This window comes from Salvelinus fontinalis, chromosome 3, assembly GCF_029448725.1.
Source record: "Salvelinus fontinalis isolate EN_2023a chromosome 3, ASM2944872v1, whole genome shotgun sequence".
In the NCBI taxonomy this organism is placed as follows: domain Eukaryota; kingdom Metazoa; phylum Chordata; class Actinopteri; order Salmoniformes; family Salmonidae; genus Salvelinus; species Salvelinus fontinalis.
In genome coordinates this window covers 46,590,105-46,618,098 of record NC_074667.1, presented here as the reverse complement: position 1 = coordinate 46,618,098, position 27,994 = coordinate 46,590,105, and the positions used below count along the sequence as shown (strand labels likewise).

The following is a 27,994-nucleotide window of genomic DNA, read 5'->3' as shown; positions in this document are numbered from 1 at the left end:
CACTTCGACCTAGCTTCCTCTTCAGCAGGAAACCAGATGTGGGCCCTCCGTTCAGACGTATTTTTACGCCTGCTACGTTAGGTTAGAATAGAGTGTCAGATATAAAGCGCACTGAGCGCCTCATTCTATTCTACAGGATACAGGGGAGCTGCGCGTAATATTAGATCATCACTCACAAAGTGTAGCCTAGCGTGCAGTAGGGGATGAGGGAGGACAGAGGGGTTTGCATGAGAGAACTTAATCAATAAACTGCTGCGGAGCTATTATATTTGACTGCAACAACTGAGTGACTATATGTCACATTGGTGCTGCGCATTTGCACACAAGCCCATGGAATACAGTCCTGTCGGACAGTTTGATGAGAAGTCACTGGTCCTGTAGCGCTCACCCATCACTGCCACAAAATTACGTTTCATAGAGGCTGCAATCGAGACCCGCAGTTGCCTGCCATGGGTGCTATTTTGGCTTTGATTCTGGCGACCTGTTTCAGCGGAGTTTGGGGATGCCAGTTGCCCCATGACTGGAGACCACAGACGGAGGCGTGCCGCGCGGAGCTCGCGGAGATTATCGTTTTCGCCAAGGTGCTTGCGCTGCACAAGGACTCATACAGTGTGTACAACTACTTGCCTTGGCAGTATGACACGGACCTCTTCTTCTCTGCCGAGATCGAGCTGCAATGCGACCAGGCGTGGGGCAGCATGCTGGAGGTCCCTGCTGGTTCCCGGTTCAATGTCACCGGGCTGGGATACTTCCCCTGTTACTCCTACAGCGCAGTGGAGAACAACTCTTACTATTTCTTTTTGAGGTAAGATACATTGACATCCTGGTGTTGGAGGTGCCTTTATCACTGTCAAGCTGCCACACTTGGCAGTTTTGTAAGTCAGAAATGACACAATCATAATTCAACAGAAAATAGGCATACGTGATTTGGCTGTGTAATTGCCTGAACTTGTGTCTAGATACAATATAACCCTTACATTTCCAGCTGTTATTCTTTTTTACAGTCAAGATGAGAAACTTGTGTTTGATGAATACTTGGTGAAATAGAGTTGAGAGTGATGGTCTGGCCCTTAGGATTGTCTTGGGATGCAAACACAGCAAGAATAATAACCCAAACCTGCTGTTTGTGTGTGTGTGTCTGTGTGTGTGTGTGTGTATGATATGAAGCGTGTTATATGGAGTAGCTAGATTGTGAGATAAAAAGCAACAGATTGAAAAGAGGATCAGGTACCAGTCATTCTGAAGTTACGCCTGTAATGATACTACAATGTCTACCATGGACAGATGCATGATGCACATTTGCTCAGATGTCACACCTGTCACAGGTCCTAATGTGGGGGGTGGGGGGGGGGGGGTGGGGGGTTGGGAGACCCAACACGTTTGACCCAAAGTTAACTTTGTCTCACATATTATAGGTAAAACATCTGTGCTACTTTGTAATAGTTAAAATGCCTTACACAATTTACAGCATATCAGTAGATTTGTTTCCACAAAGGCAGGTTTCATAATGTGAGATGATTGACACCTTAATACTTATCTCCCTTGGTTTTAGAGTGGAACAACGCATCAGTCTTTGTCAAAGTGCCCATGGCATTCCAGCTTCTATAATTACAGAGTCTGACAGTTCCCAACTGCTTAGGGGAGACCCTTAAAGCTGGAAGTTTAGGCTGAGGGTATTATCTCCACACCAACCACAGGCTGGCTGGGAAGTCCTTTGTATCCCAAACACAGAACAACCCTGATGAATGACACCAAGCCTTCTGTTCTGAGAGATGAACTTGTGCAGACAGGTTTAACATGTCTCATGTCCTGTGTTTCTTTCATTCTCAGCACCTAGAACATATAAGTGCACATTCTATCAAAGAGTATTTCAAAGGCATTCCAGTGTGGAGTATTCAGCTATTTCGTATGGAGGTTCACGGCCAAGTACAGTAATGACTGTGTGTTTACATAGTCAGGGGGAGAGTGTGTGTACATGTGTGTGTTTTGTTGATGAGTTGGATGGCCAGCTACATTTTCTATTGTTTTTTTGAAGACCCCAGGTTCATAGGCACCCTGCTGCCAGTCAATACACACACACACACACACACACACACACACACACACACACACACACACACACACACACACACACACACACACACACACACACACACAGACAGGAACTTGTGTGTTCTGTTTGAGAGGAAAGGTTGATGGTGTCACTATGTAGCCGTTCTCCATCACTGGGAAACCCATAAGGCCTTGAAGTTTTTGCTGATCTGAAAGTCTCCTCATCCTGAAACTACAAACTATAGGGATTAGCCCTGCAATCAGCCAGGGACCATGGAAGGAAACAACCTAATAAGGATCACAATAAGACACAGACATACAGGTCCAAGGATTCAGTGTGCTACGAAAACTAGAATAAAAAATCCTACGTATACATGAAAAGTGCTGTGTTAAACTGTCACTCAAAGTTACATAAAAATCCTATATTAGAATATGCCTCCTCTGATGCATCTCTGGACTACCTCCCTCCATTATGATGCTGGGATGGAGGTGGGGGGTCTGCCGGAGCCCCTAGTGTTGCTCTGCAGCTTCTCAGCTAATCTCAGACATCCGTCGTAAACATTTAACAGAGGAGTCTCCAGTTCCAGAAAGCATTGTTCTCGTTGTTCTGCAACGCTGGCTCTCTCAGGCGCTGAATCAGCAAGCTAGTGCTGAAAAGTTTCCATCAGAGTCTCCAGTGAGCTCCCATTTCCTGTTAAAGCCCCCCAAACGACACAGTCTGAAACAGCCTCCCCAATCAATCACAACTATGACTGCTCAGGACAGGACAAAGGGGAGTTTAGTATATGAAAAAATGCAACAAGGAGTCTCCCACAGGACCGAAACTGTAGACTTGTTGATTGGTCTGCCTGTCTGTGCCAAATGTAGTCATCTCAATCCCATAACATTGTTGCTTGTCTGCTGTTAAACAAAGTGAAGGACAGATTATTATTCTTGGTGATTCTGTGAGTATAATTTGTGGGTTAAGGCTTTACAGTTCATGTCTCGGTTATGACTTAATAGTTCATCACTTGCTTTCATCTAGCCAAATGGAGTGAAGAAGTCATGACAGCCCTTAATTCTGAACTCTCAAGGATGTCTCCACAAGTTCAGTCAATAAATCTCAATGCAGTGGTGGTGCTCTCGCGAGCTTTAAGCCTCAAGACACTCAGCTGCCTGCCCCTAGAGAGGGCTACTGTAGTTTGGAAGAAGCCTCCTACCCTATGTTTTAATTCCAAGAATCACCAATCTGGAAAGATAGAATAGGTGAAAGTACTGACTGAGAACAATAAACAATAGCTATAATCTCTCCATTGTGTTGAGTTCACGTATGTACTGTAAGCAGGACAGGAAAGGATGCTTGCTTGAAGAACTGAGAGACACAGCATAGTGCTACTGGGGGAATTGACTCCAGGGTGTCTGCCTTAGTCTCCATCACCATGGAGAGGGCTTGGTATTTGGCTCAGGTATATTGCACATCCCAGCGGTTCCCCTTTTGTTTACTTCCTCCTTTGACTCTTTGGTGTGTGGCTGAACCATGAACCAACTAGCCAGCTGGTCCCATTTTGACAGGGCAAAACTCACCAGTCAAACAGTCAGAGAAAAGCAAAGAAATAGGAGAAAGGCTGCATGGAAACATTAATTAAACCAACATGCTCTTGACTAAACAATGTTAAGACTAGATGACAAGCTTCCCTAGGGAGGACCAGGTTTTTTTGTGTGGAAAAATGGGAGAGAGAGGGAAGTGAGCTCTGTTTAAAGTTGGGGAATTTGAGAGTGGATTTGAAAAAGGGTCTGAGAACCAGCAGACGCGTACGCTCTCTGGAAGCCATTAGGGTTTGAAACACAGGATAATCCCTATAACTGCTGTCCCATTGACTGTACTGTATGCAGTCGATACCTTATGCTGAGAGTGTAATGGAGACAATACGTTGGTTTGGCAGAACTTTGACAATATAGCTGGCTAATACAGACACAGCATCCAGGATGGCTAAACCAGTAGAGACATTTATTTTCTTAAGATAGCAATTTCTTTCTACAACCATTGACTGCGGAACTGTTTGGGAATGTATACGTCAAGTGGTTAGGACATAATTATGTGTCTGCTAAGTGCCATGGAATTTGTAGAAGCTGAGAAGAAATTGAAACCAGTGGAAACATTGGCCATTAAACTGCATTTACTAGTGCTGGTTGACATTACTGCGCCATCTGGGAATATTTGGTTGGTTTATACATCGAGTTGTAATCCTATAGGGACCAAATGTCTCAAAACTTACATGCTAGACTTGTGAAGTAGGGGAAACACTGGCCACAACCCTCAACATGCAACAGAGCAGAGAGAGACAGAGAGTGAGAGAGGAAGGGATGGAGGGAGGGCGAGAACGATTGAGTGAGGGATGGAGGAAGGTAGAGAAAAAGAAAGAGGGACAAAACATACAGTTTATGAAATATATAAAACAATCCACACAGCCATGCTTATCAGGATGGGGAAGGATTCATGTCTCGGGAGCATGGAATTAATTAAAACCAGCATCAGTTATTGTTTTGAGGAAGATATTGGTTCCAATGTCCCTCAAAATATGCAGTGAAATTAATTTCAAAGCCATTGAAATGAACACACACACAGCCATTATCAGTGGTCATGTCCATTGTGAGTATGTTCTTGTGTCTGTGCTAAATAGTCTGGTAATTAGAACCATGCGCATTTTTTGGGGCCAACAGTACAACACAGAGTGTTATTCCCTCCGGATCCTCTCTCCCCATCCACATAATTCTCAGGGTTGACCTTGTGTTGCCCCTGCTTACATTCCAGTGCCGCAGTAGTTCATCATTATCAACATTATGAGTGACCCCCACTGTAGGGACAAAACATCAGGCTGTCTGGGTCAAACAAAAACATACACTGTAAAAAATTACTCTTTGGATCAACCAAAAAACATTAAGTTGCAACCTATTTCTTTCAAAACTCAACTTACTTTTCCCCCTTTGGTAAAACCTAATAAATAACCTAAATCTTAACTAACATTTAATGTAAATACAACCAATTTTTTCATATTGTTCCAAGTAGATTTTTCCATTTGATATTACCAATACAAATTGGCTTACAAGCAATTAAATACATTTCCTGTATCAATAAATTCAGTTGGTACAATAACATGAAATCATTACTCATATCACATTCTTTACATAGACTTTCACATTTATTGACTTCAATAGTGTAATCAAATGGTAACTAGCTTACCAATGAAAACTTTACCAAGCTCTTTAGTATCATTGCAAGCAAGTATCATTACAGATTCCGTGCTGGAAGTGCATATGTTCTACTTTGTGTCGTGTCATTACATGTGAAGACTGTTATTTTATCAAATCAATTCTCTATGTATAATTATTATTACGTGATTAAACGAATCAGGTCAACTTTAATCAACTAGGAAGTCGGGGCACCACGGGAAAATGTTTATAGTCTCTACTTCCCAAATTGACTCTTCATGTAATGAGTGCGCTGAGAGTCGGGAAGCAAGTTCAGGGAGTGAGTGTTTTAATAAATAAAATAAACAATGAACACAAAACATAAACAACACACCGACATGAAAACAGAGTCAATAACACCTGAGGAAAGAACCAAGGGGAGGGACAGATATAGGGAAGATAATCAAGGAGATGATGGAGTCCAGGTGAGTGTCATGAGGTGCAGGTGCGCGAGACGATGGTGACAGGTGTGCGGGATAATCAGCCGCCTGATGACCTAGAGGCTGGAGAGGGAGTATACGTGACACTTCAGATATTTTCATTTCTCATCGAGTACAGTCTTCTATTAATCTTTACCTTCCGTCAGTCTCATTCCAAACTTTGTAAAATTATTGGTTATCTGCACGAACCCTAGCATAAATTATGAATCTGCAACATATGTACAAATTGGCTTAATTATTTATTTACTAACTAACTAAATAATCACAGAAATACAAAACAAACAAACACTAGATATTGGTTAATAACAATGATGGAAAAGTCCCTAGTGGGCTAAGCTGATATGACAGCTTGGTAGACAAAAGGAAAGGGGTGGGACTGAGAGTGGGAAAGACAAAATGGATTCATTACACACAGTCTATAATTATATTCATTGAAATGCTAATCCTTTGCACCTGAACGGCCGCTCATTCAAGAATAATTGCAATGTATACATATTTACGCCCGTATGTCGCTGTTGTCTTCTCTGTTGGAATCCTCGATCATCCTGTAGGGTTATTCAGAGTCTCTGCTTTTTATGGTTGTAGATGGTTAGAATGATACTTCAGAGTATCATTCAGAAATGTTGTCATAGAATAGATGCTTCGGCAGTTGTCAGTATTCTCATTCTAGATTTACGTAATTTCTAGCTGCAGACTAGTAATTATACGTCTAAGATTTGCTCTTATTCTGTGGGGATCGATAATCTCAGAGTTGAACCATTTCCAGCCGTGTAGCCAATGATCCACGTATAGTCTTGTCCTTTGGTAGAGTTGTAGTTTAAACCATTTCACACACCAGCGTCACCCAGCATGTTTTGGTCTTAGAAATTCAACCATTTGCAACCTTAGCTTACACCGGGGTTTTATACGTTTCAGTAGAAAAAGGTGGTTCCATGACGCCAACGTAATGTCTATGCTCACGTGGGACATTCACATAGAGAATACAACATAACAGATTCATTTAAATGACATTCACTCTCACGGGTGTCCGAAAAGAACAGCCTGATAGCCACGCCCCTAACTCTTCTGATAGGCTGCTGCTGCAACATTGCTGCCATCGTATGAGGTGTTGAAAGCAATTTAGAAGCAATCATTCTATTTAAAAAATCACATCGATCTGTCAAATTTATTATTTTTACATTTTTTTTATTTATTTTTCACCTTTATTTAACCAGGTAGGCTAGTTGAGAACAAGTTCTCATTTACAACTGCGACCTGGCCAAGATAAAGCAAAGCGACGAAAACAACAACACAAAGTTACGCATAAACAAACGTACAGTCAATAACACAATAGAAAATTTAAAAAATAATATTTTTTTATTTTATTTCATTCCAGACAAATTAAATAGAATAGGTTGAATGAACCAAAACGTCATTTTAGATCATACCAATAAGTAAAAGCCATCCCACTTTTTACAGTGTAGAGCTGACAACACACAAACACTCATGAGGTACCTTTTTATTTTGTATTTTTGTGCCATCCTCGATTTTCATTCATCACCCCCAAAACCCCAAGTATGCAAACACGTATGCAGCCACTGACCGACGTTTTGATTGACAGAGAAACAATAAGCAAGCTTTTGATGTCCCACAAGGGAGACTAGATGGAGTCCAGATGCATGGACTGCCTGCTGTCGAGTGTCAACCTCCAAGCTAACACTTCCGCCTCAGTCTGACACACTTCTAATAGCTGGAGAAAATGTGACCCGTGTGGATTGAAGGTCCATTCCAGTTTTACTCTAACAACATTAAAAATAACAGCTATAAGACTGCATAACCAGGCCACAGTATCTATGGACTCAAAGCTATTTTTTGGGTGGGGTCATGGAAACTGTTGACTGAAGAAGATACTGTTAGGTATAATGTTACGTGAGATACATCACTGGTTTAAGCGTCTGTCAGAGGTTGATTCTTTTTTAATAATTTGGATAACACAGCTGTTTAACTCCTGATAATCAGATCCTTTCAAATTCAAAACCATGTCATTCCAGCGGTGTTAACATTCTCCTGCCTTAAGAAACTATTAATGGAACACACTTCTCCTTCCTTCACCACTTATGGGCTTGATGATTGCTTTTCAACTCTGCAGGCCATTATGTGATCTATTTTCTGTAATCGAGTAGCACAAACATAAATGGGAAATAAAGGTCAACTTTTCCTCAGGCTTGGCCTTGGAAAGCAACCAAAGCTCACAGTAAAGAAAGGAGCAATGCCCTTAACGAGAGGCAGACCAAACCAAATTTCCTGTTAATTTATGCCATGTTGTTGTATTAATATTTCTCTTGCCACCCTGAGATGTGATAACGGACTTCCTTCATTTCCGTCCTGATGTGGTGTGTGTGTGTGTGTGTGTGTGTGTTTCAAGTTTCAAGGATATGAGATAAACAGAGTAGCAGCAGCTTGTAGGTGTGTGTGTGTGTGTGTGTGTGTGTAGAGTCAGTATAAATGTATGTGCATATTATGTGTGAGTGAGAAAATGGAGTGAGTGTTTGTGTGTTGGAGTGACAGTGTGTGTGAGTGTGTATGGCCATGTGAGTGTGCATAGAGACAGTGAAAATATTGAAATTAATGGTCAATAAAGATACAAGGTAAACTCGGTCCGTGTAGCTATTTTGTTAGCTATGTATCAGTGTGTGTGTGTGTGTGTGTGTGTAAGTGCATGTGAATGTGTGTGATGTGCGCGTGTGTGCGTGCACGTGTGAATGCATGTGGTTTGTGTGTGTGTGTTTGTGTGTGAAGGCAGATGTCTGCTGTGAGAGGTTAGCAGTGACATGGTTCAACACCATAATGAATGAAAACAAGAGAGGGGTAGAAAGGAGAAATAAGGGAGGAAGTTAGAGACAGAGGGAATTGAGGAGAGTATGCCACTTTGTTTGGATGAGTTCAGATGTGAACATTAAATGTTTCGCTGGAAGGTTAATATAAATGTGTTGCCAAATGCCTTTGCTATGCATAAGTGCTTTAGTGTAGCTGCTGAAGAAGTGTCATAATGTTGTACTGCAGGTGCTCTAACTGTGTTATGCAACGGGTATTCCCCTACTTCACACGATTGGAGGTTTTATTAGACAGATGTGGCCCAAGGCAGAGGTTTTAATCCAACCTTTTTATGCAAGTAAAGTACAGAACATTTTTCAGTAAACTTTCCAAATGTTGACAAAACAAAATACGCTAGACAAGGTGGGATCTTTTCGTGTCGATAATATTAATTATTCTAAAAATATTGGTGGAAACACTTTTATGCGCAAATACTGATATAATAACCATCATATCAAAGTAAACTTGGAGTCACGCGATGACATGTTCTGTGGTCCTCCCACTACTACTCATCGGGAAAGCATGCAGTTTATTAGGTTACAGATTAAATCAATTATGAAGAACTTTACAGGGTGATGAAAGTGCAAGGTGATGAGCTTGATGCTCCTTTCCAATAAATATCAAGGGTCTTATTCTGGTAACATGATAATCAATGCTTGGCTGCCTTTGACAAATAAAAATAATCTTGTCTCCTTTGTTCATAATAGTATCCCATCATGTAGGCCATATGTGCTCTAGCATGTGCCGATACCAGAGTGAGCACACTCGCTATATAAAACAAAATCTTTTGTGAAAAATTCATCAGTAGAGTTGAAAATGAGATAAAAAGTACAAGTTAAATGGGTTTCTATTTGGTACATGGGAATTTAACCGCAAAAGGTATGTTATGTGCACTACGTCATCACGCACAGCCTTTGATGTAAACACATCTGGTGGCAAAATGTGCATATTGTTTTAATTTAATGCGGAATTTAGAATATTCGCAAGAAATCTGTCACCAATTGGATGGAAACATAGCTACTAAGGAAGATAAAATACATGTTATTTTAATCCTGCCTGACACCAACGGCAGCATCACACAAGCTGCCATACCTCAGTCTCAGAGCCATACTGTATGAGGGTTTTCTGTGTGCGTGTGCATGGAATTCAAATGCAATGCATCTTAATCTCCTGTCTATCTTTGTTTCCCAGGATGGATGAGAACTACAGCATTATCCCCCACGGGGTTAACTTCCAAGACCCAATCTTCCCAGACACACCAGAGAACCACCGCATGTTCGCTAGCCTCTTCCAGTTCTCCAACTGCACAGCCGGAACCATGGTCCACAACTACACCCCAGAGTGGGAGGCTCAGGAGGACAGCCGGGTACGAATTCAACTAATCTATCACTCCGGTTTTTATGTGCCGTTGTTAAGAAAGTCATCAACAGCAACTCCTAAACAGCAGCTCCTATACCACCAAAGAGCAAGACTGGCAAAGAAAAACTGCCAAGGTTGGAAGAATCTCATCAAAACACATGCAGGAAACCTTTGACAGACACTCTAATAGACAGCTGATCAATTTTCCTTGCTATTCCCCCTTAATCCATTTTGGTCCCTCCATGGCTGAGGTAGCATTCAGCGTACTATGTCCTAGCAAGTCTTCCATGATCACTTGCACTTGAGAGCCCAGTAAGGATTAACTAAAGGGCAGTGCTGCAGAGCATTGTATGTTATGCTTAACCTACCCTTAACCCCCAATCAGGGAACTTTGCCTATCATGAAAGGGATCGCAATAGGAGCCCTCACTTCACAGGGGTTGGAAATGCATGCTATCCAGAAATCATTCTGCTAATGGTGGCTTGTGGTTAGGGCTAACCACAGTCTTCAAAGGTCCAGTGAGGAAAGGCTTGTAAGTGTAATATGTTCTTGGTGTCTGGGAGACCAGAATTATTTGGGTGGTGGATGGAGGCCCTGCTCTGATCAGTAGTTGGTCCAGGCAGTCAGAATCCCCTTGGTTTGTGCTTCTCTTTCATGTGTGTCAATGTAGGGTAGAGTATGTTGGCTGTAGAGCAAGATGTGGGATGTGGCTGAGAGACAGGGAGCAGCGGGCTTTTTAACCATCTATGGGGTTTTCTACAATGAGCACAGAACTTACATTCATTAGCCTGTCTAGGATCAGCGTGGCGCTAGCGGCACACCCCCCCCCCCCCCACTGAAAAACCAGTGCCGCGAAATTCAAAAAAAATATTTTTTTAAAATATTTAACTTTCACACATTAAAGTCCAATACAGCTAATGAAAGACACAGATCTTATGAATCCAGTCAACATTTCCGATTTTTAAAATGTTTTACAGGGAAGACACAATATGTAAAGATGTACATCTATTACCTAAAAACACATTAGCATATTCCACCATCTTTTATTTGTCCACCAACACCAGTAGCCATCACCAATTCGGCTAAACTAAGATATTTATAGCCCCTAACCAACAAAAAAACTCATTAGATGACAGTCTGATAACATATTTATGGTATGGGATAGGTTTTGTTAGAAAAAAGTGCATATTTCAGGTATATGGCATAGTTTACAATTGCACCCACCATCACAAATGGACTAGAATAATTACAATGAGCAACGTGTTTACCTAACTACTAATCATCAAACATTTCGTAAAAATACACAGCATACACGAATCGAAAGACACAGATCCTGTGAATACAGACAATATTTCAGATTTTCTAAGTGTCTTACAGCGAAAACACAATAAATCGTTATATTAGCGTAGCACATAGCACATAGCAGCCCAGCATTGATTCTAGCCAAAGTGAGCGATAAAAGTCAACATCGCCAAAAGATATTAATTTTTTCACTAACCTTCTCAGAATTCTTCCGATGACACTCCTGTAACATCACATTACAACATGCATATACAGTTTGATCGAAAATGTTTATATTTAGCCACCAAAATCATGGTTAGACAATGTGAAATGTAGACAAGCTGGTAAAGAAAACGTCCTTGCGCCACTTAGACAGTGATCTACTCTTATACATAAATACTCATAAACGTGACTAAAAAATATAGGGTGGACAGGGATTGATAGACAATTTAATTCTTAATACAATTGCGTTATTACATTTTTTAATTTATCCTTACTTTTCAATACAGTTTGCGCCAAGCGAAGCTACGTCAAAAAACATGGCGTCCTAAGCCACTAAAATGTTTCGACAGAAACACGATTTATCATAATAAAAATGTCCTACCTTGAGCTGTTCTTCCATCAGTATCTTGGGCAAAGGATCCTTTCTTGGGAGAAATCGTCTTTTGGTGGAAAGCTGTCCTCTTGCCATGTGGAAATGTCAACTACGTTCGGGATGAACTGAAAAGCGTTCCCAACTTTTCACATCGTTGCAAAAATAAATGTCCCAAAATCGCACTAAACGGATATAAATTGCTATAAAACGCTTTAAATTAACTACTTTGTGATGTTTGTAACTCCTATAACGAGTGAAAAGATGACCGGAGAAATATAACAGGCTAAACTAATGCTTGGAACAGGAGAGGGTCGGTGTCTTCCACGCGCGTTACGCAGCAAGAAAAGACTTGCTAGCTAAAGGTTTTTTTCATTTGTAGTGCCTGTGAACGAGCAATCGAGCCCGTTGGAATCGTCATCACGTAAAGGCATCCAGGGGAAGACGTAAGAAGTGTCCGTATAGTCATAGCAACGACAGTGCCCGTTTAAATGACTTCAGAAAAGTGGCCAACGTTTCTCAAATCTGACTCCATGTCAGGGAAATTGCTGTAGAATGGGCTCTGTTCCACTTAGAGACAAAATTTCAACTCCTATAGAAACTATAGACTGTTTTCTATCCAATAATAATAATAATATGCATATTGTACGATCAAGGATTTTGTGGGAAGCCGTTTAAAAAATTAGCCACATTAGCATAAATAGTCTAAACAGCGCCCCCATCCCCAACAGGTTAGACTGTACTGCCTGTACCTGAGCCTTTCATACCAATGTTATGGTAGGTGGGCAGCCATCAGTTTAGTGATGACTGTTTATATAGGTAGAAATTATTGGATCAGTTTCAAAGCCCTGTCTCGTGGTCGGCGGGACATTGTTGCTCATATAATCCAGATTGAAGTAGTTTGTGGGAAAAGTCTGCCTCATACACATTGTAAAATACCTAAATGCTAATTAACATACCGATGAGTATGATGTCTACACATTTCTGCATAACATATTCATGGCTCAACTCAACATTTCAGTGTCAATTTGCAAGATCAACACTCGTGATCACGTCATAGTGTCATGCATAGTCCCTCCATAGTAACTAATAATCTGGCATTTCAACGTCTCTGGATTCCGTTCATTGAACTCCAATCATGTGCTGACTACACATAAAAGCCTTCTGTCTCTCTGACAGAATAAGAATGGGCTTATGTTTCCATTAACGTCCACAGCTCAGCTCAAATCTGAAATCAGAGGCAAAGCCAAGGTAATGCAAAGTAATTTGTATGATTACACTCTTATAACTAAATATCTGAATGGAATGGCTCATAATGAATTATATTCCCACTGGGATACTCTTAACTGGGGCACGCAGCTGTTTTCCCTCAAAAACCTTGAATATGTCCCTCTGCTAACGTGGGAAAATGTCCCAGTAAGACTGGAAATATATTTCTTACTAAAATTCTTACTGGATGAGTGTCAAAATTGCATATAATGTCTATGTTTCTGTTGAGTCTAGGTCTCTACCATTATGACCACAGTGGTAAATCTTCCATCTGCCACTTGAGATTAGTTTGTTGGTTTGGTTGTGTAAACAGTTGAATGTATTACTATTTTTAAAACTGGGTTGTCTGCCATGGGAAAGATATGATAGGCATAGCATTCAGGCTTTGGAAGCAAGCACCCCAACTCTGTAGCTGCTGTGCAGGTGTGGACCATACGTGGGAGGTAGATGCTCAGATCACAGTCCAGATATATTCAAGACTCCAGACATGTTCAAGGGCAATTAAATAGGTATGTGTCCACAATGGAGCTTGGTTTAGGAAACCATGGACTGTCCCATAACAATGGTAGGGAGATGTGGAGATAGGGACTTTACTATAGGTACCTCTGGTCTGAGTGAAACACACACCCAGTTAAAAAAACAGCTCCACCTCTCCTTCCATCTAATTTTGTTACCTGGAATTTGTTGTTTAGGGTTATCTGCTGAGTGGCCTGGTTGGTCTTGAGGTAATGCCGTAGCCGCCGACACACATACTGTATCTACAGTGTCGGCATAGGTTTGAATCCGGCTAACTGCTCTTTCACACAACCTCTCTATCTTTCCCCACGGCCATCCTCTCCCTCTATATGTTCAATAAAGTCAGAAAATCCCTTAAAAATATTTTTACAAAATGGTTACCTGCTGAGCCTCTACAACCTTTTCTGAGTCAATATCACTATCGCAATCTAACGCTCAGATTTTTTTTTAAACATGACAATAACCTAAAAAAAATTAACATTAACATAATGAAAACAGTTCTTTAGGAGTGAGATTTGGCCTAATACATTAAAACAAATAGTATTTGTTACATGCGCCGAATACAACAGGTGTAGACTTTACCGTGAAATGCTTACTTACAAGCCCTTAACCAACAATGCAGTTCAAGAAATAGAGTTAAGAAAATATTTACTAAATAAAGTTAAAAATGTAATTAAAAGCAACACAATAAAATAACAATAATAAGGCTATATATATATATATATATATATATATGTGTGGTACCAGTACAGAATCAATGTGTGGGGATACAGGTTAGTCGAGGTCATTTGTACATGTAGGTAGGGGTAAAGTGACTATGCATAGATAATATACAGCGCATTGCAGCAGTGTAAAAATAAAGGGAGGGGGTGTCAATGTAAATAGTCCGGGTGGCTATTTGAATAATTGTTCAGCAGTCTTATGGCTTGGTGGTAGAAGCTGTTAGGGAGCCTTTTGTACCTTGACTTGGCGCTCCGGGACTGCTTGCCGTGCGGAAGCAGAGAGAACAGTCTATGACTTGGTGGGCTGGAGTCTTTGACAATTTTTTGGGCCTTCCTGGATGGCAGGAAGCCTGGACCCAGTGATGTACTGGGCCGTACGCACAACCATCTGTCGAGTCTTACGGTCGGATGCCGAGCAGTTGCCATACCAGGCGGTGATGCATCCGGTCGATGTAGCAGCTGTAGAACATTTTGAGGATTTGGGGACCTTTTCAGTCTCCTGAGGGGAAAAAGGTGTTGTCATGCCCTCTTCACGGCTGTCTTGGTGTGTTTGGACCATGATAGTTTGTTGGTGATGTGAACACCAAGGAACTTTAAACTCTCGACCTGCTCCACTACAGCCCCGTTGATGTGAATCGGGACATTCTCGGCCCTCCTTTTCCTGTAGTCCACGAGCTCCTTTGTCTTGCTCATCTTGAGGGAGGGGTTGTTGTCCTGGCATCACACTGCCGGGTCTCTGACCTCCTCCCTAGAGGCTATCTCGTCGTTGTCAGTGATCAGGCCTACCACGGTTGTGTCGTCAGCAAACTTAATGAAGGTGTTGGAGTCGTGCTTAGCCACGCAGTCATGGGTGAACAGGGAGTACAGGAGGGGACTAAGCACGCACCTCTGAGGTGCCCCCGTGTTGAGGATCAGTGTGGCGATGTGGTGTTGCCTACCCTTACCACCTGGGAGCTGCCCGTCAGGAAATCCAGGATCCAGTTGCAAAGGGAGGTGTTTAGTCCCAGGGTCCTTAGCTTAGAGATGAGCTTTGAGGGCACTATGGTGTTGAACGCTGAGCTGTAGTCAATGAACAGCATTCTCACGTACGTGTTCCTTTTGTCCAGGTGGAAAAGTGCAGTGTGGAGTGTGATTGAGATTGTATCATCTGTGGATCTGTTGGGGCGGTATGCAAATTGGAGTGGATCTAGGGTTTCTGGGATTATGGTGTTGATGTGAGCCATGACCAGCCTTTCAAAGCACTTCATGGCTACCGACGTGAGTGCTACCAGGTGGTAGTCATTTAGGCAGGTTACCTTCGCTTTCTTGGGCACAGGGACTATGCTGGTCTGTTTGAAACATGTAGATATTGCAGACTCGTTCATGGAGAGGTTGGAAATGTCAGTGAAGACACTTGCCAGTTGGTCCAATTTCATGCTCTGAGTACACATCCTGGTAATCCGTCTGGCCCCGCAGCCTTGTGAATGTTGCCCTGTTTAAAGGTCTTGCTCACATCAGCTACGGAGAGCGTGATCACACAGTTGTCCGGAACAGCTGGTGCTCTCATGCATGCTCCAGAGTTACATGCCTCGAAGCGAGCATAAAAGGCATTTAGCTCGTCTGATAGGCTCGCATCACTGGGCAACTTGCGGCTGGGTTTCCCTTTGTAGGCCATAATAGTTTGCTTGCCCTGCCACATATGACGAGGGTCTGAGCCGGTGTAGTAGGATTCAATCTTAGTCCTGTATTGACGCTTTGCCTGTTTGATGGTTTGTCTGAGGGCATATCAGGATTTCTTATAAGCGTCCGCATTAGTGTCCAGCTCTTTGAAGCGGCAGCTCTAGCATTTAGCTCGTTGTGGATGTTGCCTGTAGTCCATGGCGTTTGGTTGGGATATGTGTGTATGGTAACTGTGTGGACGACGTTGTCGATGCACTTGTTGCTGAAGCCGGTGACTGAGGTGGTATACTACTCAATGCCATTGGATGAATCCCGGAACATATTCCAGTCTGTGCTAGCAAAACAATCCTGTAGTTTAGCATCCGCGTCATCTGACCACTTCTGTATTGAGCGAGTCACTGGTACTTCCTCCTTTAGTTTTTGCTTGTAAGAAGGAATCAGGATGATGGATTTATGGTCAGATTTGCCAAATGGAGGGCGAGGGAGAGCTTTGTATGCGTCTCTTTGTGTGAAGTAAAAGTGGTCTAGAGTTTTTTTTTTTCTCTCTGGTTACACATTTGACATGCAGGTAGAAATGAGGTAAAACTGAGTTAAGTTTACCTGCATTAAAGTCCCCGGCCACTCAGAGCGCCGCTTCTGGATTGGCATTTTCTTATTTGCTTATGGCCTAATACAGCTTGTTGAGTGCAGTCTTAGTGCCAGCATCGGTTTGAAGTGGTAAATATACGGATACGAAAAATATAAATTAAAACTCTTGGTAGATAGTGTGGTCTACAGTTTATCATGATGTACTCTTCCTCAGGCGAGCGATACCTCGAGATTTCCTTGATATTAGACATCGTGCTACAACTGTTATTGACAAGTAGACAAACACCCCCAACCCCCGTTTTACCAGACGTAGCTGTTCTGTCCTGCCGATGCACAGAAAACCCAGCTAAATGTATATTATCCATGTTGTCATTCAGCCACGACTTGGTGAAACATAGGTATTACAGTTTTTAATGTCCTGTTGGTAGGATAGTCTCAAACGGAGATCATCCAATATATTTTCCAGTGATTGCACGTTGGCAAATAGAACGCATGGTAGAGGCGGGTTGCCCACTCGCCGATGAATTCTAACATGGCACCCTGATCTCTGCCCCATGTATTTCTGTCTTTTCTTCACGTGAATGATGGGGATTTGGGCCTGGTCTCGGAGAAACAGTATATCCTTTGCGTCGGACTCATTAATTAAAGAAACATCTTTATCCAGTTCGAGGTGAGTAATCACTGTTCTGATATCCAGAAGCTTTTTTCGGTCATAAGAAATGGTATCAGCAGCATTATGTACAAAATAAGTTACAAACAGTGCAAAAAAAACACAAAATAGCATAGTTGGTTAGGAGCCCATAAAACGGCAGCCATCCCCTCCGGCGCCCATAGCATTATCACAGCATATTTGGTATATACCTAGCCCGCCAATATTGTTCTTCTCAGACCATAATACATTTCAAATCTCGAGCTTTGATAACAAAATAGATCAGTTGGTTTTGCAAGGCACTGCTGAGCAGAAATTGAAATAATTTGAAAATAATGTCTTTTTTTATTTTACTGGACTGATGGTGCTTGCATCTGACGGTCATGGTGCTTACAAGACAACTGGGAACTCAAGGTCAAATCATGACGCCAGTGATCTTCAGGTTGGAACGTCTAAGTTTCCGACTTGGAATTCCAAGAAGGATGATCGTTCAAAAATGTTTCTAGTTGGATCTAGTTTTTTTTCCAGAGTTACCAGTTGTCTCGAATGCACTGAAGTCAGAAGTCTGAGATTTCTCAGTTCCCTGTTGTTTAGAACCCAGCATTAGTCTCAGTGGAGGGAGGGAGAGAACAACAGAGGGTCAGCCTCTCACAGATCCTGCTCTCTCCTTCCTTTCCTCTGGTGAGACTGACCAGAAAAACAGGGGACATCGTCTTCCACCTCATGGCTAAACTCCAGTCACACCGCATCTGCCTCATGCACTAATTCATGATGTTCATATGACCAGAGAAAGTGCAATATTCCTTGATATTAAAATACACAACGAGCTGCTACTAATCATCAAAACGCAGGGCTATCGAAACACTTGGGTACTCATTCAATTCAGCTGCAGAGCGAGTGGAAGTAGGGAGAAGTGTGTTTTGTAATAGGGTTGAATAAAAACAGTGTGGACAGTGCTGAATAAAAACTTAAACATGAACTCACTCGTAAAAAAACAGCTTTTTGCTGTATTCTTTGACAGTCTCTCTGTCCGGGGTCGTGGAAGCTGGAGGTACGGCTATCCGATTGGCCAGCTATGCGATTGGCCAGCTCAGTAGGCACACTCGATTTAACCCCAGATCTCCCGGTACGCAGGGTAGGCAGAGTTTGTCTTTTCAGACAAATCAAATGGTTCAAAATGGGAACACTTTCCTTACCCGATGTATAGGGCTTCTGAATCAAGTGCACCTACTGGAAACAGCGCAACATGCATAACAAAAGAAAAGGAGGGCAAACCTTTATCCTTGGCTTTTCTACAGAAATGTCCGGTGATCGTCTAGGAATGCCTTGAAGATCGACCGGTTGAGGACCACTGCTCTACCGCCTGGGGCAATCTGCCTACAGTCTGCTTACCCTTTTTCTGTAACAAGATGGTGCCGACAGAGAAGGCTGCCTCGCTTCTGGTACTTAGGAAAATGTGCATTATTTAGTTTTTTTTATATATTATTTCTTACATTGTTAGCCCAGGTGATATTACATACAGCCAGGAAGAACTATTGGATATCAGAACGACGTCACCTAAAACCCTCAAACTTTTACAGATGCACAATTGAGAGCATCCTGTCGGGCTGTAACACCGCCTGGTACGGCAACTGCACCGTCCACATCCTTTGTCCGAACCACCCAGGGCATTTGAACTAATTCCAGAGGCTGACCCAAAACAATGCCACCGGAGAAGAGGAAGACGCAGCGGTTTTCTGGTCAGACTTCGGAGGCGCGCACACCACCCACCGCTTCCGAGTATATTACTCGCTAATGTCCAGTCTCTATAGATAACAAGGTCGACGAAATCAGGGCAAGGGTTGCTTTCCAGAGAAACATCAGGGATTGTAACATACTCTGTTTCACAGAAACATGGCTCTCTCGAAAGTTTTAAGTTCCTCCGCGTACACATCACGGACAATTTAAAATGATCCACCCACACAGACAAATCAAATCAAATGTTAGTCACATGCTCTGAATACAACAGGTGTAGACCTTCCAGTGAAATGCTTACTTACGAGCCCCTAACCAACAGTGCATTTTCAAAAATGTAATAAATAAAATTTAAATAAAGGGTGCCAGTGTGGTGAAGAAGGTGCAACAGCGCATCAAAGCCTCACACACTTTTACAGATGCACAATTGAGAGGATCCTGTCGGGCTGTATCAGCGTCGGGTACGGCAACTGCACCGCCCACAACCGCAGGACTCTCCAGAGGGTGGTGCGGTCTGCACAGCGCATCACCGGGGGCAAACTAACTGCCCTCCAGGACACCTACAGCACATGTCACAGGAAGGCCCGAAAAGATCATCAAGGACAACAACCACCTGAGCCACTGCCTGTTCACCCCGTTCCCATCCAGAAGGTGAGGTCAGTACAGGTGCATCAAAGCTAGGACCGAGAGACTGAAAAACAGTTATTATCTCAAGACCATCAGACTGTTAAACAGCCATCACTAACACAAAGAGGCTGCTGCCTACATACAGACTTGAAATCATTGGCCACTTCAATAAATGGATCACTAGTCACTTTAATAATGCCACTTTAATAATGTTTACTTATCTTGCATTACTCATCTCATATGTGTATACTGTATTTTATACCATCTATTGCATCTTGCCTATGCCACTCTGTCATTGCTCATCCATCTATTTATATGTATATTCTTATTGCATTCCTTATCTTAGATTTGCGTGTATTAGGTAGTTGTTGTGGAATTGTTAGATTACTTGTTAGATATTGCTACACTGTCATAACTAGAAGCACAAGCATTTCGCTACTAACAATAACATCTGCTAACCATGTGTATGTGACCAATAACATTTGATTTGGGGCCCGAACAGCTGATAGAATGCCCTGTGGCAGAGCTGCAGAAGAAACCACACTGGATACAAATGTAGGGAAATATAACATAAAGTGACACACTAATTGGTGATGCAGGATGGCAGCAGCCACCAAATTTTTTGAATTTCATAAAACCCCTTCCACACAGTCCTATCAGAGATGGTAGTGCATTTACGTCAATGTTTTACTCAGCTCCATGTGTAAGCATTAGGATCAGAGCAGGGAATCAATGTTTTAGGAGATGGACACGCATTGAAGCTCACCTATGGCTGATTTAAGGCTGTTGTTGATGTACAGTGCCTTGCAAAAGTATTCACCTCCAGTGTCACGATCGTTATGAGACGAATGAGTGGACCAAGGCGCAGCGTGGAGAAAAGACATCTTCTTTTAATGAAGAAAAACAAACACTTACTAAACGAACAAAAGTGAAGCTAAAACGAACTAAGTGCACACATGCAACATAGAACATAGACAATTACCCACAACAGCCCAATGCCTATGGCTGCCTTAAATATGGCTCCCAATCAGAGACAAATGAATGACAGCTGTCTCTGATTGAGAACCATTCAGGCAACCATAGACATACCTAGATACCTACACTCAACACAAACCCATACACTCTAACAAAACCCCCTAGACACTACAACCACCCAAGACAAGACAAAAACACAAACATCCCCCCTGTCACACCCTGACCTAACCAAAATATTACAGAAAATAAAGATAACTAAGGCAAGGGTGTGACACCCAGTGGCATTTTCCCCATTTTGTTGCATTACAACGTGTAATTGAAATGTATTTTTATTTTTATTTCATGTAATGGACATACACGAAATAGTCCAAATTGGTGAAGTGAAATGAAAAAAATTACTTGTTTCAAAAAACTCAAAAAAATTCTAAACTGAAAAGTGGTGGGTGCATATGTATTCACTCCCTTTGCTATGAAGCCCATAAATAAGATCTGGTGCAACCAATTACCTTCAGAAGTCACATAGTTAGATTGCACACAGGTGGACTTTATTTAACTAAGTGTTACATGATCTGTCACATGATCTCAGTATATATACACCTGTTCTGAAAGGCCCCAGAGACTGCAACGCCACTAAGCAAGGGGCACCACCAAGCAAGCAGCACTATGAAGATCAAGGAGCTCTCCAAACAGGTCAGGGACAAAGTTGTGGTTCAGATCAGGGTTGGGTTATAAAGAAATATCTGAAACTTTGAATATCCCACGGAGCACCATTAAATCCCTTATTAAAAAATGGAAAGAATATGGCACCACGGCAAACCTACAAAGAGAGGGCCGCCCACCAAAACTCACGGACCAGGCAAGGAGGGCATTAATCAGAGAGGCAAGAAAGAGACCAAATATAACCCTGAAGGAGCTGCAAAGATTGGAGTATCTGTCCATGGGACCACTTTAAGCCGTACACTCCACAGAGCTGGGCTTTGCGGTAGAGTGGCCAGAAAAAGCCATTGCTTAAAGAAAAAGAAGCCAACATGTTTGGTGTTCACCAAAAGGCATGTGGGAGACTCCCCAAGCATATGGAAGGAGGTATTCCGGTCAGATGAGACTAAAATTGAGCTTTTTGGCCATCAAGGAAAACACTATGTCTGGCTCAAACCCAACACCTCACATCACCCTGAGAGCATCATCCCCACAGTGAAGCATTGTGGTGGAGGCATCATGCTGTGGGGATGTTTTTCATCAGCAGGGACTGGGAAACTGGTCAGAATTGAAGGAATGATGGATGGCGCTAAATACAGGGAAATTATTGAGGGAAACCTGTTTCAGTCTTCCAGAGATTTGAGACTGGGACGGAGGTTCACCTTCCAGCAGGACAATGACCCTAAGCATACTGCTAAAGCAACACTCGAGTGGTTTAAGGGGAAACATTTAAATGTCTTTGAATGGCCTAGTCAAAGCCCAGACCTCAATTCAATTGAGAATTTGTGGTATGACTTAAAGATTGCTGTGCACCAGCCAAACCCATCCAACTTGAAGGAGCTGGAGCAGTTTTGCCTTGAAGAATGGGCAAAAATATCAGCAGCTAGATGTGCCAAGCTTATAGAGACATACCTCAAGAGACTTGCAGCTGTAATTGCTGCAAACGGTGGCTCTACAAAGTAATTACTTTGGGGGTGAATAGTTATGCACGCTCAAGTTTTCTGTTTTCTTGTCTTATTTCTTGTTTGTTCCACAAGAAAAATATTTTGCATCTTCAAAGTGGTAGGCACGTTGTGTAAATCAAATGATACAAACTCCCCCAAATATCAATTTTAATTCCAGGTTGTAAGGCAACAAAATAGGAAAAGTGCCAAGGGTGTGAATACCTTCGCAAGCCACTGTATGCTTCTCCCAGGAAAGACCCTGGTAGCACTTTATATGTATAGCTCATCTGTAGATGCTTTATCAGTAACATTTCATCTAACTATCTACTAACCCTAATCCTAACCCTAAACTTAAACCTTACCCTAACCTTAACCCTTTTCCTAACCCTAAACTTAAACATTACCCTAACATTAAACCTTATCCTAACCCTGAACATTACCCTTACCCTAATCCTAACCTTAACCCTTATCCTAACCCTTATTCTAAACCTAACCGTAACCTTAGCAAGCAGTTGCTTATCTACAGAAAGTTTGTTGATAGCATGATCATCTGTAGAGCATCTACAGATGGATTATCTGGACTATCCAAATAAAGTGTGACCAAGACCCCAGCATTAATAGCCTAGTTAAATAAAGGTTAAATAAATGAAAATATATCATTTTTTTCGTTAACACTGTTTGGTTTCAGCTCTGTGTTGGAGGCTGCTACTTAGGACCATAAGGGGCAGCTCACCCACCACTCTGACCACATTTCTAATGCACAAGGCATTTGCCATGCATCTTTCTACCAACCACTTTCATATTTCCACATGTCCTTAGGCCGCTCCCTGGAGAGAACCCCCCACCCCCCCATCAGATTAGTTCTGTTTAAATTACATGTTTTCTATTTTTCCTTTTCTTTCCTTCTCTGTATTAGTTCTCTGGCCACAGGCACGCCTGCTGCTAACGAAAAAAATCCAACCTCTTGTGGCTCACTCATAATAAAAGCCCAGAATATGCTGAAAGACATATATATGAGCTGTTGTTTCTGCTGGACAGGCCAAGGAATGCTACGTTCCACAACTCCTGCCCGTTAAACAAAGCCCCTGTACATGGGGTTCCATCACTTATCAAAAACAGCAGGACTGAAAATCACACAGGATATAACAAATGGTTTTAAACTCTTTCAAAAGGGAAAGAGATTAATGAAATCACAGAAGACTGCTGAGGGGAGGACGGCTCATAATAATGGCTGGAATGGAGTAAATGGAATGGTATCAACCACATTGAAACCACGTCTTTGATATGTTTGATACCATTCCATGTATTCCGTTCCAGCCTTTACTATGAGCCCGTCCTCCCCAAATAAGGTGCCACAAGCTCGCCTGTGAATGAAATACAAGTAGACTTAACTGTTTGTCTTAGATGATTTAACACAATCAACATGCTAGGTTACTGTCCTCAGTGCTACCACTGTTAAATGATGACACATGTTATCATTCTGAACACATTTCCTTGTGTTTATTGTTAATCATTGAAGTTGTGCGACATACTTATTTGAATGAAGGGAATATTCCTTATTTGGGTTGATGATGTGTATACTAAATGGCAGTTGGCTAGTATGTTGGACATAGAGGTTTCTCACTCAGTCTCTTTGAGATGTACACTATCGTTCAAAAGTTTGGGATCACTTAGAAATGTCCTTGATTTTGAAAGAAAAGCACATTTTTTGTCCATTAAAATAACATAAAATTGATCAGAAATACAGTGTAGACATTGTTAATGTCGTACATGACTATTGTAGCTGGAAACGGCAATTTTTTATGGAATATCTTCATAGGCGTACAAAGAACCATTTTCAGCAACTATCACTCCTGTGTTCCAATGGCACGTTGTGTTAGTTAATCCAAGTTTATTATTTTAAAAGGCTAATTGATCATTAGAAAACCCTTTTTCAATTATGTTAGCACAGCTGAAAACTGTTGTTCTGATTAAAGAAGCAATAAAACTGTCCTTCTTTAGACTAGTTGAGTATCTGGAGCATCAGCATTTGTGGGTTCGATTACAGGCTCAAAATGGCCCGAAACAAAGCACTTTCTTCTGAAACTCGTCAGTCTATTCTTGTTCCGAGAAATGTCTCGCTATTCCATGCGAGAAATTGCCAAGAAACTGAAGATCTCATACAGGGTACTATTTAATGAAGCTGCCAGTTGAGGACTTGTAAGGCGTCTGTTCCCAAACTGGACCCTCTAATGTACTTGTCCTCTTGCTCAGTTGTGCACCGGGGCCTCCCACTCCTCTTTCTTTTCTGGTTAGAGCCAGTTTGTGCTGTTCTGTGAAGGGAGTAGTACACAGCGTTGTACAAGATCTTCAGTTTCTTGGCAATTTCACAAATGGAATTGCCTTCATTTCTCAGAGCAAGAATAGACTGACAAGTTTCAGAAGAAAGTGCTTTGTTTCTGGCCATTTTGAGCCTGTAATCGAACCCACAAATGCTGATGCTCCAGATACTCAACTAGTCTAAAGAAGGCCCATTTTATTGCTTCTTTCATCAAAACAACAGTTTTCAGCTGTGCTAACATAATTGCAAAAGAGTTTTCTAATGATCAATTAGCCTTTTAAAATGATAAACTTGGATTAGCTAACACAAAATGACATTGGAACGTAGGAGGGATGGTTGCTGATAATGGTCCTCTGGACGCCTATGTAGATATGCCATAAATAATCTGCAGTTTCCAGCTGCAATAGTAATTTACAACATTAACAATGTCTGCACTGTATTTCTGATCAATTTGATGTTATTTTAATGGACCAAAAAATGTGCTTTTCTTTCAAAAACAAGGACATTTCTAAGTGATCCCAAACTTTTGAACGGTAGTGTGCTTTATCTCCTAGCAACCTGAAAAAGATGTTTGAACAAATAAAAATAGAATTTTGCATACAAGTAAAAACACATGGAGAGTAAATTAGCCGATGTCTTTCCTCCTTAATCTCAATGTATTATCTTTCAAAGGATTTAGGTCTAATTCGTGACATATGATAGAAGTTAAAACAAAAAATGTTGAATCTGTCTCAGACTTTCCATCACTGAAGTGGAACAGTTTCTAAACTTGTTTTATTTTTATTTTTTATCTCTATTAATAAATTCATGTGGATTGACATCATTACCATTTTAGCATATTCACACAAGGCAAGCATTTGTTTTCTGAAATGTGTTTTTTTTAAGAGGTTTTGAGATTAATATCTTTGCCTTTTGAAGTAAATTATAGATTTCCAAACATTAAGACTGGATAAGGAACTTGAGTAACCAGATGATCCAAAGAATCAGGGCTGAATTAGTGTAACAACTTGGGGTTTGTGTAATGGATCATCAAAAGTCTAAAATAAGGATGTGGTCATCATGTTAAACAACAGCCTGAGACTTTATTCTCTGAACTCACTCATCATCTGAATCAATTAACAATTCTCAACCTCAATCTGTGTTGCATTTTTCTCACTTCCTGTTGACTAACATCCTTTTTCCTCCAGCTGCTGTGTTCAACGGTGCAGAAAGCCCTGTTTGAGGAGGAGGAGAGGGTGAAGACTCTCTCCCAGAAGGTGCGATCTTTGGAGAAGGCCAACAGCCACCTGCGGGACAAGGTGAAGAACATGAAGCGCCTCCTACGCCAGGCCAAACGAGACACCAAGGACCAGCAGACCCTCCCCCTGAAACAGCTGCACCACGCCAAGCCCTCCCACCCACACCAAGACACCACACAGGACCAGAAGAGACCCGCACTCAAAAAGATCCTCACCAAGATGATTAAAAACTGAACCCCAACCAGCCGCCATCACCACCTGTTGCACTGCAGACATGAACAGGTTCTATAAAAGGACATAAGGATTGTATAGTATGTGACATCAGGGGAAAGATAGGTATGCTAAAGATAGGTACTGTATGTAATACTGTATCATGTCACAAGTTAAGGAGATAGAGGAATTGCATACCCTTAATGTGATGCAGACTAGTCACACCTTTAGAAGAAAGTCCTTTCAGCAAATCAAAAATGTTTTGTATTCTTCAGAATTTTCTTATTTTTCCCTACATTAATATAATGCTATGGAATAGCCTTCAACATTTCTAAATATGAATGCAGTCATTTCACACCTATTTCACACACATACACTTTGTTTAGATCTATGTGAAATGCCTACACTACAATGTGATAAGCATTTCTTGTCATAGCAATCACATTGTGTCACTCTTCTTACCACAGAAAGAGTAGCAGGACAATTTGAGGGGAACGTTGGCTTGGATCAAATGTGATTTCCAACCACAGACTAAGACAGCTCTCATGCTTCATTATGACTCACTGGTTATACAACTGCTTCCTTACAAAAATGCATTCTAGGGGATATATGGTAATCACAAAGTCCCCATCTCATCCCACCGGGCCTTCCTAACCCCATATCTAATCCCAACCTCGCTCCCATATCCCCCCTTTCCTAGTTCCCCTCACCTCATTACCATACAGTAGAGATCAGTGCTGCTCTGTGAAGTCTTATCCTGTGAGGATATAATATTGACAACTGAACAAATTGTAAATAGCTCAACGCTGGTCCCAGCTCAATAAGGTCAATAAAGTCTCACCCTGTCATTTCTACCCACCTCGCAAATCCCAAACATGCCCAGGCCTTCCTGCTGGCAGGTTTTTCCCCAGAGTGGAGTTCCATGCCATTTCAATGCCAGGTGAGATGCTGCCGTAGTAGCTGACACCTTTTGGAGAACTAGTGGGAAAGTCAAGACAAGGGCTACATGTGTGATGCCAATACCATGCCAGGGACCTCACACTGCTGACTTGAGGATGCTGAACTTAAACCAGTCATAGGCCTGCTGGCTAAGATCACCTGCATTGTGTTACATGTAAAAGGTTCAATTCTGTCCTTAACAACTGATGATGAATCAGATCCAAAGTCACAGAGTACTAGCCTCGTAAATACCAGACTGATATCCATACAGCAACATTTGTGTGAGCTCACAGGATCAGGCGGCTTTGCGAGGCTAACAGAGTACAGGGAGTTTGATTTAATGACAACACAGGCAATAATCTGCTGAACTCTTAATATCTATGGCTCTGATCAGCTCTCCCTTCCCTCAGCAGTCCCAGCCATTACCATTTCACACCAAACAACAAGAGCTGCCTTGGACCAGTTAGGACAGAATGTACGGAACCCTCCCTTTTTAACACAGCACACCCAACACCGTCACTGCACTTACAGTAAACCAATTTTCAGGCCCGAGGATTGTAAACACAGGGATAGTGTATGGTTGGCCATAAGAACAGGTAAACACACTCCTCATGGTATATTAAATAATATTAATATGATATTAGCAAACATGCCCAGACTCTTATTAGCAAGGATACCTAGGGGTTTTAAATTCAGTTGAAACCCCCCAAATTCTGTTAAAATTCAGCTATTTTTATGTGGGCATTATTAACCAAGAACAACTATCCCAAGGACTTCCACATTTATTGTTAATTTGTTTAAGATTCCAGCTTTTTGTGGATAGTTTTATACAGTTACTGTATACTGAGGGAAAATTTTGTTTTTATGTTGGAAACAGGGTGCTGAGCACTCAATAAATACAACCACTAGCCAATGAGGCATGATGTGGTACCGTAAAATCTTTTCCTGTGTCAGAACGGAGAGGCATCCCTAGTCTCCTATTATGTGTTGTACTTGGCTTGTATGTTTATGTCCTTTTCAAACAATAAGCATCTGGTTGCCTTTAACCTTTAATTCATGTATGATAGCAAATAATGGCAAAAATAAACTTTCATTTTTACAAA

The 27,994-nt window shown here is 41.7% G+C and overlaps 1 protein-coding gene across 1 annotated transcript; it reads left to right on the top strand.

Moving 5' to 3' along the window:
- Positions 1-10: 10 nt before the first annotated feature.
- Positions 11-27,994, top strand: LOC129851009 (coiled-coil domain-containing protein 3-like). The gene is made up of 3 exons (XM_055917154.1): positions 11-805; positions 9,765-9,939; positions 25,692-27,994. The coding sequence occupies exons 1-3, from the start codon at positions 450-452 to the stop codon at positions 25,974-25,976; spliced, it is 816 nt and encodes a 271-aa protein (XP_055773129.1). The 5' UTR covers positions 11-449; the 3' UTR covers positions 25,977-27,994.